The 14592-nt window shown below is 57.8% G+C and overlaps 6 protein-coding genes across 6 annotated transcripts; 3 read left to right on the top strand and 3 right to left on the bottom strand.

Moving 5' to 3' along the window:
• Positions 1 to 638: 638 nt before the first annotated feature.
• Positions 639 to 3438, top strand: WHR41_07534 (uncharacterized protein; the record flags this gene model as incomplete). Its single annotated transcript, XM_069376138.1, has 2 exons — positions 639 to 925; positions 1008 to 3438. The coding sequence occupies exons 1-2, from the start codon at positions 702 to 704 to the stop codon at positions 3436 to 3438; spliced, it is 2655 nt and encodes an 884-aa protein (XP_069226842.1). The 5' UTR covers positions 639 to 701.
• Positions 3439 to 3979: 541 nt separating this feature from the next.
• On the bottom strand, positions 3980 to 6395 carry WHR41_07533 (uncharacterized protein; the record flags this gene model as incomplete). Its single annotated transcript, XM_069376137.1, has 2 exons — positions 3980 to 4573; positions 4629 to 6395. The coding sequence occupies 2 exons, from the start codon at positions 6393 to 6395 to the stop codon at positions 3980 to 3982; spliced, it is 2361 nt and encodes a 786-aa protein (XP_069226843.1).
• A 668-nt stretch (positions 6396 to 7063) lies between these two features.
• On the bottom strand, positions 7064 to 8369 carry WHR41_07532 (uncharacterized protein). The gene is made up of 2 exons (XM_069376136.1): positions 8095 to 8369; positions 7064 to 8040 (listed from the first exon to the last, which is right to left on the bottom strand). The coding sequence occupies exons 1-2, from the start codon at positions 8132 to 8134 to the stop codon at positions 7325 to 7327; spliced, it is 756 nt and encodes a 251-aa protein (XP_069226844.1). The 5' UTR covers positions 8135 to 8369; the 3' UTR covers positions 7064 to 7324.
• An 80-nt stretch (positions 8370 to 8449) lies between these two features.
• On the top strand, positions 8450 to 10175 carry WHR41_07531 (uncharacterized protein). The gene is made up of 2 exons (XM_069376135.1): positions 8450 to 8660; positions 8724 to 10175. Exons 1-2 carry the CDS (start codon positions 8563 to 8565, stop codon positions 9973 to 9975), a joined length of 1350 nt encoding a protein of 449 aa, XP_069226845.1. The 5' UTR covers positions 8450 to 8562; the 3' UTR covers positions 9976 to 10175.
• A 1438-nt stretch (positions 10176 to 11613) lies between these two features.
• On the bottom strand, positions 11614 to 12102 carry WHR41_07530 (uncharacterized protein; the record flags this gene model as incomplete). The annotated part of the gene is made up of 1 exon (XM_069376134.1): positions 11614 to 12102. One exon carries the CDS (start codon positions 12100 to 12102, stop codon positions 11614 to 11616), a length of 489 nt encoding a protein of 162 aa, XP_069226846.1.
• Positions 12103 to 13128: 1026 nt separating this feature from the next.
• Positions 13129 to 14418, top strand: WHR41_07529 (uncharacterized protein; the record flags this gene model as incomplete). The annotated part of the gene is made up of 1 exon (XM_069376133.1): positions 13129 to 14418. One exon carries the CDS (start codon positions 13129 to 13131, stop codon positions 14416 to 14418), a length of 1290 nt encoding a protein of 429 aa, XP_069226788.1.
• Between the last annotated feature and the right edge of the window lie 174 nt (positions 14419 to 14592).

Here is a 14592-nt window from a genome sequence, read left to right as displayed (position 1 = left end):
TGGCGGTGCATGAGAAACACATCAGAGCAACCAGCCAATCTCGCCATTGCGAGCCTATTCTCCCTCTGAAGCGACAATCCGCACCTCTTCAGGCCCGTCGCACGCGGGGGACGTTGTGCGCGCAGGCGGGCGGGCGGGCGATCGCGCCGTATTGATTAAACCCAGCCACCCACAGCTGCCGGGCCCTGCGACACTTCAGCCACGCTTGTTTCGCTGCCCGTGCGGGCACTGCCGACGGCGTCCCGGCCACCTCGCGTAGCTCTGTTGTACTGTATAGTATTTTGCTCGAAGGCGCTTGCTCGGCTACGGGGAAAAGGCGCTGCCCGAATCGATCGGACACGAGAGAGAGCAGAGCGCGTGTTGTTAGGCTTCCGGGTTTCCAACGCGCGGCTGCCCGGACCAACTTGGAAGCAAGCTAGTTACGCCATCGTCAATCAAAACACCGCCCATCGCGCCGCAAGCAGTACCTTAGCCCAGCTGGACTCCAGCAGGTAACCGTGTACTCCCACCGCCAACGCCTGCCGCCTGGCACCTGGAACCCAACCGGCGGCTCGCACACCTCCAACGCCTTCGAGACAACAGCCCTCTCCACAACACGCCGTTGCTGTCTCACCCCTCCCTCCCGCCCTCCCTCTAGCGGAGAGCGTGCAGCTGCAGTGTGTGCACTTAGGCAGCCCGCTGGCCGCCCGCCCTGCGCTCCGATGGCCACCACCAAACAGCAGCAGGTCCCGTACGCCGCGGGCATCTACGCCGACATGAGTGTCGACGGGCCGGAGATCGGCACCCTGGTCATGGTCTGCGACCGGGCCAAGAACCTGCCCAACAGGAAGACGATGGGCAAGCAGAACCCGTACTGCGCCGCGCGCTTGGGCAAGGAGGCGAAGAAGACGCCGGTTGACAAGAGGGGTGGGCAGACGCCGAAGTGGTATGTTCTCAATGTTTGGGGAAATTGCTCAGCCATTGGCTCGAGAGGGATCCTTGCTGACCTTGTGCTTGCTGCCTAACAGGGACACGGAGATCCGCTTCAACGTCCACGACTCGCCGGACTACTACAACCTCAAGATCTCTGTCTTCAGCGAGGACAAGAAGACGGATCTGATCGGAGAGACTTTCCTTGACCTCAGCAATGTCATCGTGCCCGGAGGCGGCAAGCAGGACATCTGGCAAGGCTTGACGTGCAAGGGTAAATACGCGGGAGAGATCAGGCTGGAGTTCACATACTACGATTCGAGGCCCAAGCCCGAGCGTCAGAGGCGGGAGAGCAATGCTGCCACGGAGGATGGATCTGTGGCGCTCAGACAGAAGGTGAAGAGGAGGCCGCTGCCTGGACTTGGAGGAGCTGGGCCTGGGGTTGGACACCAGTCGGCTCCGAGTGTTGCTACAGCGGAGTCGATCGAGGCTTTTCCAATGCCTGCCGCGAGACTGAAGCATGGGCCCAGGGATATCACTACACCTCCCAGAGCGAACTCGCTGCCGCCTGAGATGTTGGCTCAGCAGCCTGGGTTTGGCGGTTCGCCTGCCCCTGCACCACAGTTCCACACTCCTCCGCCGAATGGGCACCAACCAGACGCTTACGGCCAGTTCGACGAGCAGCAAGATGACATGCAATACGCGCAACCGGACTTCCTTCCACAACTGCCTCCCACGCCTCGGAGGCAGGGTGGTCCCCAGGGCCCTTCACCAGGAATGCACCAAAGAGGTCAGAGCCAGGGAATGCTGCCTCATGCTAGCTCGGCACCCATCGTGCCTACGGTCGATTCTAATTTCGGAGACTACAACATACACATGGACGGCCCTGAGCCTCTACCTGACCTCAATTTCCAGCATCAACGCATGAGGCAGCGCAGGAACGACGTGCCTCCCGGGTGGGAGAACCCGTACGACGATCCCCGCGATGGCTCATTTCATGAAGAGGAAGAGGACGATCAAGGACCGCCGCCTCCACCAATGCATAGCCACAGTGCACCTGTGGTTCCGCAGTCACCATCACAATCTGGTTCAAGGTTCATGTCAACTCCACCATCTGCACGGCAGCAGTACATTTCGAATCACTCTCCCCTGCAGAGCATTGAGAGGGGATATTCTTCACCACAGCACACGCCTCCATACGGACATTCAGCCCGTGGACGATCGGTTGACGAATTCACACCCTCGCCACCGCAAATGCGAAGCTACGACAGCCCTCCCGGCATGATGATGCACAGCAACATGTCCTCGCCAGCCATGCGATCACCAGTTTCCAGGGCGTTGCCCAACAGACACAGCATGGCTGATATCTACGGAGCTCCTCCAGCAAGACCGCACCCGCTGTCTCAGGAAGTTCCTCGGGCCCGCAGCCCAATGCCACCATTTTCTGAGCATGCAGAGCAAGCACCCTTCGATGGCCAATACGGCGACCGCGGCGGATCGTCATCAATGAGGCCGCGAGCAGTCTCCCCCGCCCCGCCTGCTTCTCAAGCTGCCTACTCTGATCGACGATCAAAGAGTACATACGGCATCCAGTTCCCAGTGCGAGCCTTCGAGTCATCAGACTCTAGCCCACTCGCAACCACATCACCCCATAGCAGCATCGTCTCGCCTCCCCACCGACCAACCCCAACCCGCAGATCCGTCTCGCCCAGACCCTCGCCCACCGACACCGTCATCAACAACAGCGGCGTTCCCTACGGCCCCGACAGCTACGACATCCATAACCCCAGCACCGGCTCGCCCCTCGGCCACCACAGCAGCTCCTCCAGCGCCCCCTACCACATCCGCCCCGACCACAGCGGTGTCCCGCCCCGCGACGGTCCCGGCGGCCCCATCGTCGGCTGGGACGGCCGGGAGATAGACCCCTCCGACCACCTCCCCGTCGACTCCTGGGCTCCGGAACCCGAGAAGAAAACCCCAACCAAAACCTACGGCCTCGGCCGCGATCGCGACTTCGGCCCGCGCACGCAGGGCCAGACCCCAGGCGGCCACCGCATCTCCGCCGACACCGTGATCAACTTCCGCCGCCGCTCGCAGGTCGCTCCGCCGCAACCCGCGCCAGCGCCCGTCCCCGAACCCCCCGCCTCCTCCTCGTCTCCAGCCCGCTCCCGCCTCCTCAAGAAATCCCCCTCCCCCTCTCCCATGCGCAGCGCGGGCGCCCCGCTCCGCGAACGCCCCAACTTCAACTCCACGCCGCCCGCCGCCGTCCCGGACCCCTACGCGCAGCAGGACTTCTCGCGCGGCTTCTACGAGGGCTCGCCCGGGATTTCGGGCGGGGAGCTGAGCCGCTACGATTTCCAGAAGCAAGGGGCGGCGTACGGGGAGGAAGCGGCGCTGAGCAGGGAGATCGCAGGCATCGACCTGGGCGCCCCGAGCGGGAGCACGAGGCGGATGCCGACTGTTTCGTCGGGCGCGAGTGCGAGTGGGTGGCAGGGGGTGAGGAGTCATAGGGATAGGGGGTTTTATTAGATAGGCTGTTGAGAGCGGAGGGTGGGGTGCGAGAATTTAGAAGAAGGGAAGCGTGAGTGGTGGGATGTTGTTCACTGGGGTTTGGATCTCGTTTTCTCCCGGGTTGGATTGAAGGCGTTTCGATGGGTTTTGAGTTCTTTGGGGAAAGGAAGGCGTGGACAGAAAAGATGACGAAGATGCAAGCGACAGAGATGGGACGCTTCGGGAAAGGAAACACGGAGGGTATTCTTTCTATTTTTTCTCCTTTTTCTCTTCGTTTCTTACTAGAGAGGATGGTCTGCCTTGTCTATTTTATCCCGTCCCTCGACCACACGAGGCCGGGCGGGACACGCAGTGTATTACTAGTACAAAAATCCGGCGCAAAGGGGTAAATGCATGATACAGAGTCGGAGGATTCAACCATGATAGCCAAAGCGTGAGAGAAACCAGATCAAATCAAAATGCCACTGTGCTCGCGCGCGTTGTTCTCTCCCATCACCAGCGTCAGCCCCAACAAACCCCTTCCCCGAAAAAAAAAAAAAGAAAAAACAAAAAAGCTCCATCAACGATCCGACCCCCTACTCTTCTCCAACACAGCCTCCGCCACCGTCTCCCTCTCCCCCCTAACGACCGCCCCCTGCCCCGCCTCCTCCGCCTCCGCCGCCTCGGCCGCCTTCGCGCGATCGTGCTCCTCCATGCGCATCCTCATGCGGTCCTCCTCCGTCAACTCCTCCTCAGCCTTATGCTCCTCCTCGCCGACCTCGCCCCTCGGCTCGCCGCTCCTCTCCGGCTCCTTCGCCCCCGTCATCTGCCACTCCATGAGCTTCGCGAAGGCGCCGTCCTTCTGCGCCGCGAGCTCCGCGTAGGGCCCGACCTGCGCCACGCGGCCGTCGCTCCCGATGCAGACGATGATGTCGCTGCGCTGGATGGTGCTGAGGCGGTGCGCGATGGAGATGGTCGTGTTGTTGCCGCGCAGCAGGCGCGCGAGCGCCTGGTTGACGAGCGTCTCGGACTCGGCGTCGAGGGCCGAGGTCGCCTCGTCGAGAATCAGGATGTCGGGGTCTTTGAGCAGGGCGCGCGCGATGGCGATGCGCTGCTTTTGCCCGCCGGAGAGCTGGGTGCCGCGGGCGCCGGCGGAGGTGTCGAGGCCGTCGGGCTGGGAAAGGGGAGTTAGTTGGATGTTATTTGTTTTGTGGAGAGAGGAAACTCACGAAGTCCTGGATGAATTGGCAGTTGGCTTGACGGGCTGCGGCGAGGATCTGCTGGCGGGTGGCTTGCGGGCGGCCGTAGGCGATGTTTTGCGCGATGGTGCCGCTGAAGAGGACGGGTTCTTGGCCGACGTAGCCGATTCTTCGGCGGAGTTGTTTGGCGTTCATTTGCGAGATGTCCTTGCCGTTGATCGTGATTGTGCCGGAGTTGGGGTTGTAGAACCGGAGCAGCAAGCTGGCAACGGTACTCTTTCCGGCACCGGACGGCGCGACGATGGCTACGTTGCTGCCTTGAGGGATGGTGAAGGTCAGGTCCTCGAAGATGGAAACAGCTGGGCGAGTCGGGTATGAGAAGCTGACGTTCTTGAACTCAATGTTGCCGCGTGCGCTTCTAACCATGTCTCCCTTTGTCGGACTGATGGTGGCGTTGCGATCTTGGAGTTCGAACAAGCGAGTAGCAGCGCCGACACCCTTCATGAGCTCGCTGTAGAAGGAGCTCAGACCAAACAAGCTGCTACCAGCGTAGGCAGTGTACATAAGGAAACTTGAAAGGTCGCCAACCGAGAGAGCTCCACTGTGAACCATTCCACTGCCGATGTAAAGCAGCACCAGGAAAGTCATGTTGCCTGCCAGACCAGAAGCGGAGAAAAAGACGGCACTGATCATAGCTTCTTTGCGGCCAAGGAAGAAGATCTTGCGGGTCTGCTGGTTGTAGCGGTGAACTTCCTGAAGCTCACCAACAAATGCTTGACTTGTGCGAACATTTCCCAGACGTTCTTCGGCGATCTTGGTGAGACTTCCGAGGTTCTTCTGAATACGACGAGACAGGTTCCGGATGGCGCGGCCATAGAAGAATGCTCCAATTGCAACCGGAGGCGCTGCGACACAGAGGACACCAGTAAGCTTCACAGACATGAAGGCCATCATGGAGAAACCAGCAATGGCAGACACGAGTGAGCGAAGACCATCGCTGACATTCTGCGTGATACTCTTGCCAACAATGATCGTGTCGCTTCCAAGTCTGCTGATCAGATCACCGACGCGGTTTGCATCGAAGAACTCTGCGTTTTGCACGAACGTCCGCCTGAAAAGCTGACTCCTGAGCTTGGTGACAATTCGCTCGCCGACAACACGCAAGATGATGATACGTCCGTAGTTCGCACAAGCACCAGTGGCCAGAATAGCCGCGAACACCACGTAGAAGGTCGGCATCGGCATGCCGAGAAGCGTCGCGTTTTCCTCAGGAGGCTTGCTGGCAACGTCCAAGATTCTTCCAATGGAGAATGGAACGCTCATTGTGACACCGCTGCTGATCAACAGGAACAAGAACGCCCACCCCAATGTCCTCCACTCCGGAGCGGCGATCTTCAGCAGCCTGAGGATCTCACCCCTACCGCCTCCCGATTTGTCATTCTCGCTCGACAAGCGTGCGCTGAGGTTCAGCTTGGAAGCTTGTGCTGCCTTCTCCGTCCGTCCAAATCCTTCATCTTCCAGCTCGTCATCGTGTTCAGTGGGGTCCGTCGTCTTCGACTCCTGGTCGCTACTTTGCTGCTCCGGAGCGCCCTTCGCAGCTTGCGCCTCGCGCTGGATCTGTGATGTTTGCAGGACTCGGCGTTGCGCCGGCCATGCTGCTGTCCGTTGTATGTCCAGTCGGGGTCGTGATATCTGCTCTGTCTTCGGAGCCAGGGATCGCGTAAACGAAGAAGCCTGTCTCGCCGCGCCTGCTATCCGCAATGATCCTAATACATCGCAACGTGGGCCTCCCGCCATGCAGGCGGCCCGTATTCTCGTTGAGAACAGCGCTCCATTTCCAAGACAGTCCCAGGCCCTAGCCGCCATGATCTGCGACGAATTCATCTACAATTCAGGCCTGAAGCAGGCTCTTATGGAAACGCCTCTGTCCCAATCCAACCGAGTGTTCCAACTATCGTCCCTGATGTAATGTGCTCGTGATGGTCATGGCTGACTTTTGTTCGGAATCGAAAGGAAGGGCGCAGTCATGCAAATAAAGGCCGGGAAGCGATCCGATTGCTGCTGGAGCGGGTGACAATAGGTGGTGAATTGTTTGTGGGAAGCGCAAATAGAATGGGAGAGTTAACAAACTGGGAGGGAGGGAAACATGCACGAGCTCTACGACTATGATGCGCGCAAACGCGCTGAATTCGGCAATGCCAACGTCCCGATCCGATAGCGGCTGCAGAGGCGAGGGCCCGCCTGGCCGGTTCGCCCTCGTGGCTGCAGCTCAAGCTTCGGGCTGGCGAATGCTTTGGCAGCGATAAAGATGCACACAATTCCTGCAGAGAAGGCCAAATTTGCATGCGCATGGTGAACCTGTAGCTAGGACGTGCGAGGTGCTGCATGTCTCATGACTAGCTTCAATGCACCAAACCGATGAGCTTGTCCCATGCGGCTTCACGCTTCAGGCTCCAGAGACCGCATTATTGAGAATAGCCAATTCTTTCAAATCTGGATGCTAAGGCCTAACGTTATTATACAATCATCTACTTGCTCGGCTATACCTCGCGGTGTGTTTCATAAATTGCTTTACCAAAAGCCAAGATCGCCCCTTGCTGTCGCGTCGCAGAGCGATCAACTGCTCGCTGGGTGAGCTTTCGAGGGGCGCATCGTCAGCATTGGAGCAAGCATCAAGCCTCGTATGGATCACTCTCTACTCCACAAGAAAGGTCAACACGGCTGCCTTACACACCGCTAGCTCCGGGAGCCTTCTCATCCTTCCTAAGGCTGAGCAGCAACTCCCTCATCTTCGCCTTCTGCGTGCCGTTCGCACCACCGCCAACGCCCTTACCGCTGAGATCAACGAGCTTGGCAATTCTCTCCCAGCTGGTGCCACCGCTGGTGGTGTCTTCCCTGTTCTTCAGGAATTCCTCCTCCTCCTTGCGCGTCTGCGCAATGCCCTTGTCCTTCCTGTTGTTGTAGTTCTCGTAGAATTCGTCGATGTTCTGCTGTGCGGCCTTGATGGTTTCCGCCTTCTTAGATGCAGAGACCTCATCGCGGTGCTGGATCTGCATGTCTCTCCTCTCGCGCCACTCCCTGAGCACCTCAGGCTCGCCCTCGTCTTGATATGTGGAGGGCGCTTGGTATGGGAGAGACGAGCCAGTGATAGTGCCGTCTCCGCCAACAGCGTCGTTTTGTGTGTCAACGGCGGGGAAGGAGGACTCGAAGTCGCCCACGTCGTCTCCAAAGTTGCCGTTTGAGGGTGCAGAGGGCGCGGCGCTCATGCCGCCGCCGAGGAGGTCGTCATCATCGTCGCCGCCGTCCTCGACAGTCGCAGTGTTGTCGGCAGATGTGGTGAATTGCTGAGCGTCCTCGCCAAGGGCCGCGCGTTCGCGGGCGAGGAAATCGGAGGGCTCGTCGAGGTTGTCAATGGATTCACCTCCAGTAGCTTCGGTCTGGCCTATTACAGATTAGCTGAGGGCGTCTAATGCACTGAATGCGACGGGCCGCATACCGTTGTCGAACTCGTCCAATGAAGGGAAGCGGTCCGCCATGTTTGCTAATGCCTAGAAGGCGTCTGTGTTGATTTTGCTGATTGCGATTGACCTAGTATTCCAGCGGTTCGGCCGAACTTTATCTCTTGAGGTCGCTGGGAGTGAGCTAGTAACAATTCAGGTGGTGTTCAGACAGACCCATGCGTCTCCTTGATGTTGACGTTGTCGCAACTGCGCCGACCCCAGATGCCAAGCTACCTATGCGGCCTTAGGCTGCCACGCGAGAGCTTCCAGCCACTTGCGCGCGCGAGAGAGCTCCAGACTTCTCCAGCTGCCAACTGCTACATCACATCACATGCAACACTAAGCGACTTGCGATTGTACATGAGTGACCTTGCTACAAAGCCCAAGTGAAGCCGCACGTACGATAGCAATCAGTCTATATAATCCTCTACGTGCTTTGCGATTTGTGACATCTCCTGCGCGTCATGGCCTACTCCGACGATGCCGTCAAGGCCAAGTTGGCGGCCCTCAATGAGACGCAGGATAGTATCGTCACCGTCGCTCAATGGATTATGTTCCACCGGTATGTCGTCTCTCGAGGCATCAGTCCGCGATTGTCGCGCTTCTCGTGCTAATCGTAGCCCAGCCGTCACGCCGACCGTACAGCCGCCCTCTGGCTGAATAGACTCCAAGAAAGCAGCACATCAAAACGCCTGGTTCTCATCTACCTCGCCAATGAGGTCGTTCAGCAATCACGAGCACGCTCAAAGACCGACTTCCTCATTGCATTCGAGCCCCTCATTGGCGACGCGACTGCTCTTGCCTACAAGAATGCTTCAGTCGAGGTGCAGAACAAGATCAAGAGGGTCGTCGAGGTTTGGAGACAGAGAACCATCTTCGATGTCAAGATTCAGGATGCACTTGAAAAGAGGCTTGACGAAGTGGACAAGACTAGGGGAGCCCAGCGCGGAGGCGGTGGAGGCGGCAAGCTCGGTGGCAGCTTGTTTGGTGGATCCGGTGGGAGTGTGCCATCCGAGCTGGAACCCCTTAGCAAATCGCAAACTGCTTTGAGCAAAGCTGAAGCAAGCGCGAGAGGCGTTGTCACGAACGCCAACACGGAGTACGGGAAGCTCAATGATCCGAACACGCCTGTTCCGAGCCCGCCAGTGCACGCAGCGAAGCTGGCTTCGTTGATGAAGACATTGGCCAGCGCCCACTCTGCTGTTGAGAGCAGCATCAAGGCTCGCACAGAACTCATTGCTGGTCTTGAGCAACTACTGGAGAAAAGCCGGACTTCCCTTGCTACTGACCAGGAGACTGCTGCGGATCTGTCGAGTCGTCTGGCAAGTACGGAATCGCGTAAAAGAGAAGTGGAAGATGGGATCATGCGCGGACTTTCCAACCCGGCAACACCATCCTACGAATCCGGAAATGGAGCCTCCAACGCAGCAAACGGTGCCGACCCTATGGCCCCTGAACCGGAGTCTTTCACGCCTCCTCCTGACGTCGAGTCTTTCACACCGCCACCGCCTGACGCTGGCGAGAATGAAGCCGACACATTCGCAATCGGCGAAAATGCTCCAGCAGAGCAGCAGCTAGCCGACCCTTCCGGCGCCGAAGTCATCACCGAGCAGGCACCCTCCCACGACGAGCCGCCACCCTCGCACGAGCCCCCGCCCGCGCTCGAATCGCAACCTTCGCAGCCCGAGAATGCTGCCGCGGCGGACATTCTGAGCAGCCTTCAGATGCCGCAAGTTCGGCACGCTTCTGCTGAAATCGCAGGAGAGATTGCAGACCCCAGGCTCAAGCGAAGGAAGATGTCTCATAACAATGTCGACGATGAGATTTTTGGTGCGAACGGCGTTGACGAAGACGGTGTCGCTGCGATGCTGCAATAGGTATACGGCAACGTTTGGTACGAGGGAAGCGTGCGGGATCGGGAGACGCAGCAGGAGTTGCAGGCAGCTCAAGGGGTCGCGCACGAATGGATCGTTACGAGTTCTCGGCTTGTAAGCTTTTAAAGACGGAGCATTGCTGAACCAGTATACTTTCTTGAGCATGTAGTATAAAGAGCAACAACATCATCCATCATCGCTAAGCCCATCTCCAGACTCAAACAGCACCGACAAAACCCGACCCCATACATCCGTTGTCAGCATTGTCAGCATAAAACGATCCCTCTCCACAGTTCGATCCACGCGACCAGCGCGGTTCTGATGCAGATAGTGCCGGCCTGGGCTTTGGGTCTCCCAGAAGGGGCGCGGTAAGCGTAGGGCCAGGCTGTTCCTCGTTGCGAGAATCAATATCACGTTTGGAGCTCCGTCTCCGATCGCGACGCAAGCCGCGGTGGACTTCTCTGTCGGCGTGATTGCGGGCTAAGATCTTCTGAGCGCTTAACGGGGGTTCCGACGGATCGAAGTCTTCGAGCGACTCGCAGAAGAGGCTGGCGACCTTCGGCCCAGAGTGAAATTCTTTGAAGGTCGAGATGGCGGCCGCCGAGCCGAAGGGGATGCCTGTGCCTACGCAGGCTGGCTGGCTGTTGTAGGTGCCGTTGTCAGCGATCCGAAACGAAGTTGTTTCTGCAAAGAAGCAACTCACTCAAACAACACACACGCCGCCCCGCCACCGACTTTCAGGCTACCGACTTCCAAGCCCATTGCCTGGTCTCTGCGTCCGTTGTCGAGGTTCAGACATGTCCTCGCAGCATTCCTTTCGAGGAGCTGGCATTCTCCTGCAAAATTTGGTCCGTTGCAAAGCAGGATTGATGGTGACTTGGTGTTGTCCCATGCTAGAGCAGCATTTGGGTCGACTAGGGACGGTACCGTGGTCGAGTCAAGGGAAGTGGAGTTGGTGAAGGCTGTGGGGGGGAAGTGGATGGGGAATGCTGCTGTGAGGCAGGCGATTGACGATAGAGCAATGCTGTGTCGTAGCGGCATGGCAATAGTCTTACAAAGCTTATGGTGTGAAGTTGTCCGTCTCGATGTGTAGAGAAAAAGTTTGATCATCTGGACCATCACTACGCTTCGACAACGCACAATATATGATCGCACATGAGCCACGCTCCCACGTATGCTCTCACGTGCCTGCACCGATGCTCCATGAGCCAATTTCAAGCAACCTGTACGATATACCATGGCACATGTGCTACTACGTCGACGTTTCGACCGTGTTCTGCGGCACACCTGTGCTGCTGCGCACCGTGACCCAGCATCCGGGTAGGTGCCTTTCCGCGTATTGGCAGGTTTTGATCCGCATTCGGAGGCTGTCTATCCGGACACTTGCGTCTATCGACTATAGCAACGACTCGAAGACGCGCGATGCACTTTCAGGGGAATATGAGCGGGTAAATGCATAGTAGATCGATCTGGCGATCTGTCAGAAAGACCTTGTCCGTCGGCTACGGAATCTCAATTGATCTAATGCGCACACTGTCCGCCTTCAGCGTACTTTGCAACGACTACATGAAGGAAATGGTAAGGCATGGCAATCGCCTGTGTTACCAAAACGATGCAACCCTCTCCCAGGCACGGAGCCGATTAATGGGTATGTGTAGGGTCGATCCACTTCACGCCCTCCGGCTTCTCAACCGCCTCGACATCCGGTAGGTTGATCGCGATTGCCTCGTTATCGCTCCTGACTAAGACGCATTCCAAGGTCTCGTTCTCATTGGCATTGATTTCTTGGTGAGGAACATAGGGTGGCACGAAGATGAAGTCGCCCGGTCCAGCCTCAGCGGTGAACTCCAACTTCTCGCCCCATCGCATCCTTGCTTTGCCTTTCACGACGTAAATGACGGATTCCAGATGGCCATGGTGGTGAGCTCCGGTTTTCGCGTTCGGATGGATGTGTACAGTGCCGGCCCAGAGTTTCTGAGCACCAGTTCGTGCGAGGTTGATGGCCGCGGCGCGGTTCATGCCCGGTGTCTGGGCCGTGTTGGAGTCCAGTGAGTCTGCGGGTATGACCCGGACGCCTTCGTGTTTCCAGCCATCCTCTGGAGGCGGAGGGATATCTTGGTTGGAAGTCATCGTTGAATTGCAGTTTTCGGTCAACCTCGGTGCGAGTAGCTGCAACAGCGTCGTATTATGCCCTGGCGCCTGATTCAACTCCGAGTCTTGAAATATCGGGATAACAGAGCTTGGATTGTGGTTGCAATCAAGGCTTCCCCTCACCTGGAGCTGCCGAGGCCCACTTAAGTACCGATCACGTTCGCCAGTTGTTGTATGTCGACAGCGCAAACAAGATCAACGTAATACCTCCGCTGTAGAGTATATTGGGTTTTCAATATGTTGATTGCTTACATGACATGGGAATCCGGAGCATGATTTGCCTGGGCAGACATGTTCATTGCTCGAAGCCTTCCCTGGCTTTCATTGGACCCGGGAACCCTGGTCGTTGTCTCGAACTCTCGTCGCTCCCCATCAAAAACAGCAGAGTAGAAGGCATTGTGAAACACCTGGCTTCCTATCGTCGGACTGGAGAAACTACGGTAGTGTCCCTCGCCGCGAATCAATGTCATCTATACTTGACCCCTACTAAGACTGTGATTTCCAGCTTCTGAAATGGTGGACTTGAATGTTCAGTAATACGGGCAGAACTCGATTCTCCTTTGATATTTGGAGCCCTGATTCGTTAGGCTCAGTTTGGTATCACTCTTTGCTTGCTCTCGCCGCCATTGTCACGGGATGACTGTCGTTGTCGTTGCGGATGTTCACTCCACGTCTTCTGAAGAGGGGTTTCGTGGACGAAAGCCTGGTGTCTCCTGATTACTGTAAACAGACCCTCAAGCGACATATGTGGGATCCATGATCGATGCGAGCCTAGAACTTGACGATCCTAAAACTTGCCTTGCTTTACTGTGCACCTCAAGCCGCGGCCGAGGGGCTGTGCAACTGAATCGCTTCGAAATGACGTCGGTGTCTCGTGCCTCGTGCCAACGGCTGGCCTTACATTGAGCAGCAAAATATCTCATGTAAAGGCACAGGGACAAGTATAGACATCTTCCTTGAGCTTGTACACATTTTCCCGCACGTGAGATTGTCGTGCTGACAAGAATGGCCTCTCTCACCGCCCACATCACCACTTTCAACTGCGGACGGAGCCTCCCGTCCACCTCCCACCTCGCATCTTCGCTCTTCGAGAACACCTCCACCACTCTCCCGCCAGACCTCATAGTCTTGTGTCTGCAAGAAATCGCGCCCATAGGCTACGCCTTTCTAGGTGGCTCGTTCCTTGCTCCATACTTCGGCAAATTCAGCACCATTGTCCAAAATGCGGTCTCACAACACTTCGATTCAAACACCGACTATGCCCCGCTGGTCGTACAAAATGCCGGACTCACAGCATTGATGGTGTTCGCGCGATCGGATGTTCAAGACTCAATACGATGGATAGAGACGGCAGCCGTGGGAGTGGGCATGTACGAGATGGGTAACAAAGGCGCCGTCGGCGCCCGACTATACATCGATGGCGACGACGACACTCCCGTTCCCATGACATTCGTCTCCGCCCACCTGGCGCCCATGGAAGACCAGTGCGAGCGGCGCAACGCCGACTGGAAGAGCATCTGCGAAGGGCTCGTCTTCACGCGGGTCAACGATGCCTCCAAACCCTCCAACACCACCGAAGACGCCCAACCGCTGCTCCACTCCTCATCTCCAGAGTCCACCCCGTCTCAATCCACCCTCTTCTCTCCCCTCTCGCACACCTTCTTCGCCGGCGACCTCAACTACCGCACAGCCGACACCGCGCCCTCGGAAACCGAGCACAAACTCTGGCCCCACCCCACCAGCTCGCCCTCGCACCCCTCCTGGCGCGACCTCTGGGCGAACGACCAGCTCAACCGCGAGCTGCGCGCGCAAAACACCCTGCACCTCCTCGCCGAAGCGCCCGTGGCCTTCCCGCCAACCTACAAGTACTCGAGCGCGGCGCAGAAAGCGGCCGCGAACGGCACACCGTTGCCGTCCGGCGGCGAAGACGGCGTCTGGCCCTGGGCGAAGCATAGAGTGCCGTCCTGGTGCGACCGGGTGCTGTTCCTGGCGGGGGCGAAGCCGGAGGTGCAGAGGTATGCGGCGCTGCCGGTGCAGCCGACGAGCGATCATAGGCCTGTGACGTTGGTGGCGAGGGTGCCGCTGCGGAGGCCTGGAAAGGAGGGTGAGGTGGAGGTGCCGTTTAGGATGAGGAAGGATTGGAGGGAGAGGAGGGCGGTGGCGAGGAGGTATGAGGTGCTGGTGGGTGTTGGGGCGTATCTTGCGCTGACGTGGGAGGGCGAGGCGATGCTGCTTGCGACGGTTGTGGGAGTGTTGGGTGGGTATGTGGCGTTGCGGGCTGTGCTGGCGAGTTGATGTGTCGATGTTCTCAGGTGCGGCTATAGTTTGATGATCAAAGATACCCTACCGTTTGTGAAATACCAGTTGAGAAACATTCACATGTCTTCAACGTAAGTCGACTTAAGCCAACTTGGGTGGCTCCGAGACTACATGTGAACCACAAGATCGCGACACCGTGACGCCCCTGAA

The sequence above is a fragment of the Cladosporium halotolerans genome (assembly GCF_011745625.1).
Source record: "Cladosporium halotolerans strain TM138-S3 chromosome Unknown Sca32, whole genome shotgun sequence".
NCBI lineage: Eukaryota > Fungi > Ascomycota > Dothideomycetes > Cladosporiales > Cladosporiaceae > Cladosporium > Cladosporium halotolerans.
This window is presented reverse-complemented; position numbering and strand designations above follow the sequence as displayed.

Coding starts and splice junctions, on each gene's coding strand:
- WHR41_07532 (XM_069376136.1), bottom strand. CDS start 8,134: ATGGCGGACCGCTTCCCTTCATTGGACGAGTTCGACAACG. Junction 8,041..8,094: donor ATTGGACGAGTTCGACAACG/GTATGCGGCCCG, acceptor AATCTGTAATAG/GCCAGACCGAAGCTACTGGA.
- WHR41_07531 (XM_069376135.1), top strand. CDS start 8,563: ATGGCCTACTCCGACGATGCCGTCAAGGCCAAGTTGGCGGCCCTCAAT. Junction 8,661..8,723: donor CAATGGATTATGTTCCACCG/GTATGTCGTCTC, acceptor ATCGTAGCCCAG/CCGTCACGCCGACCGTACAG.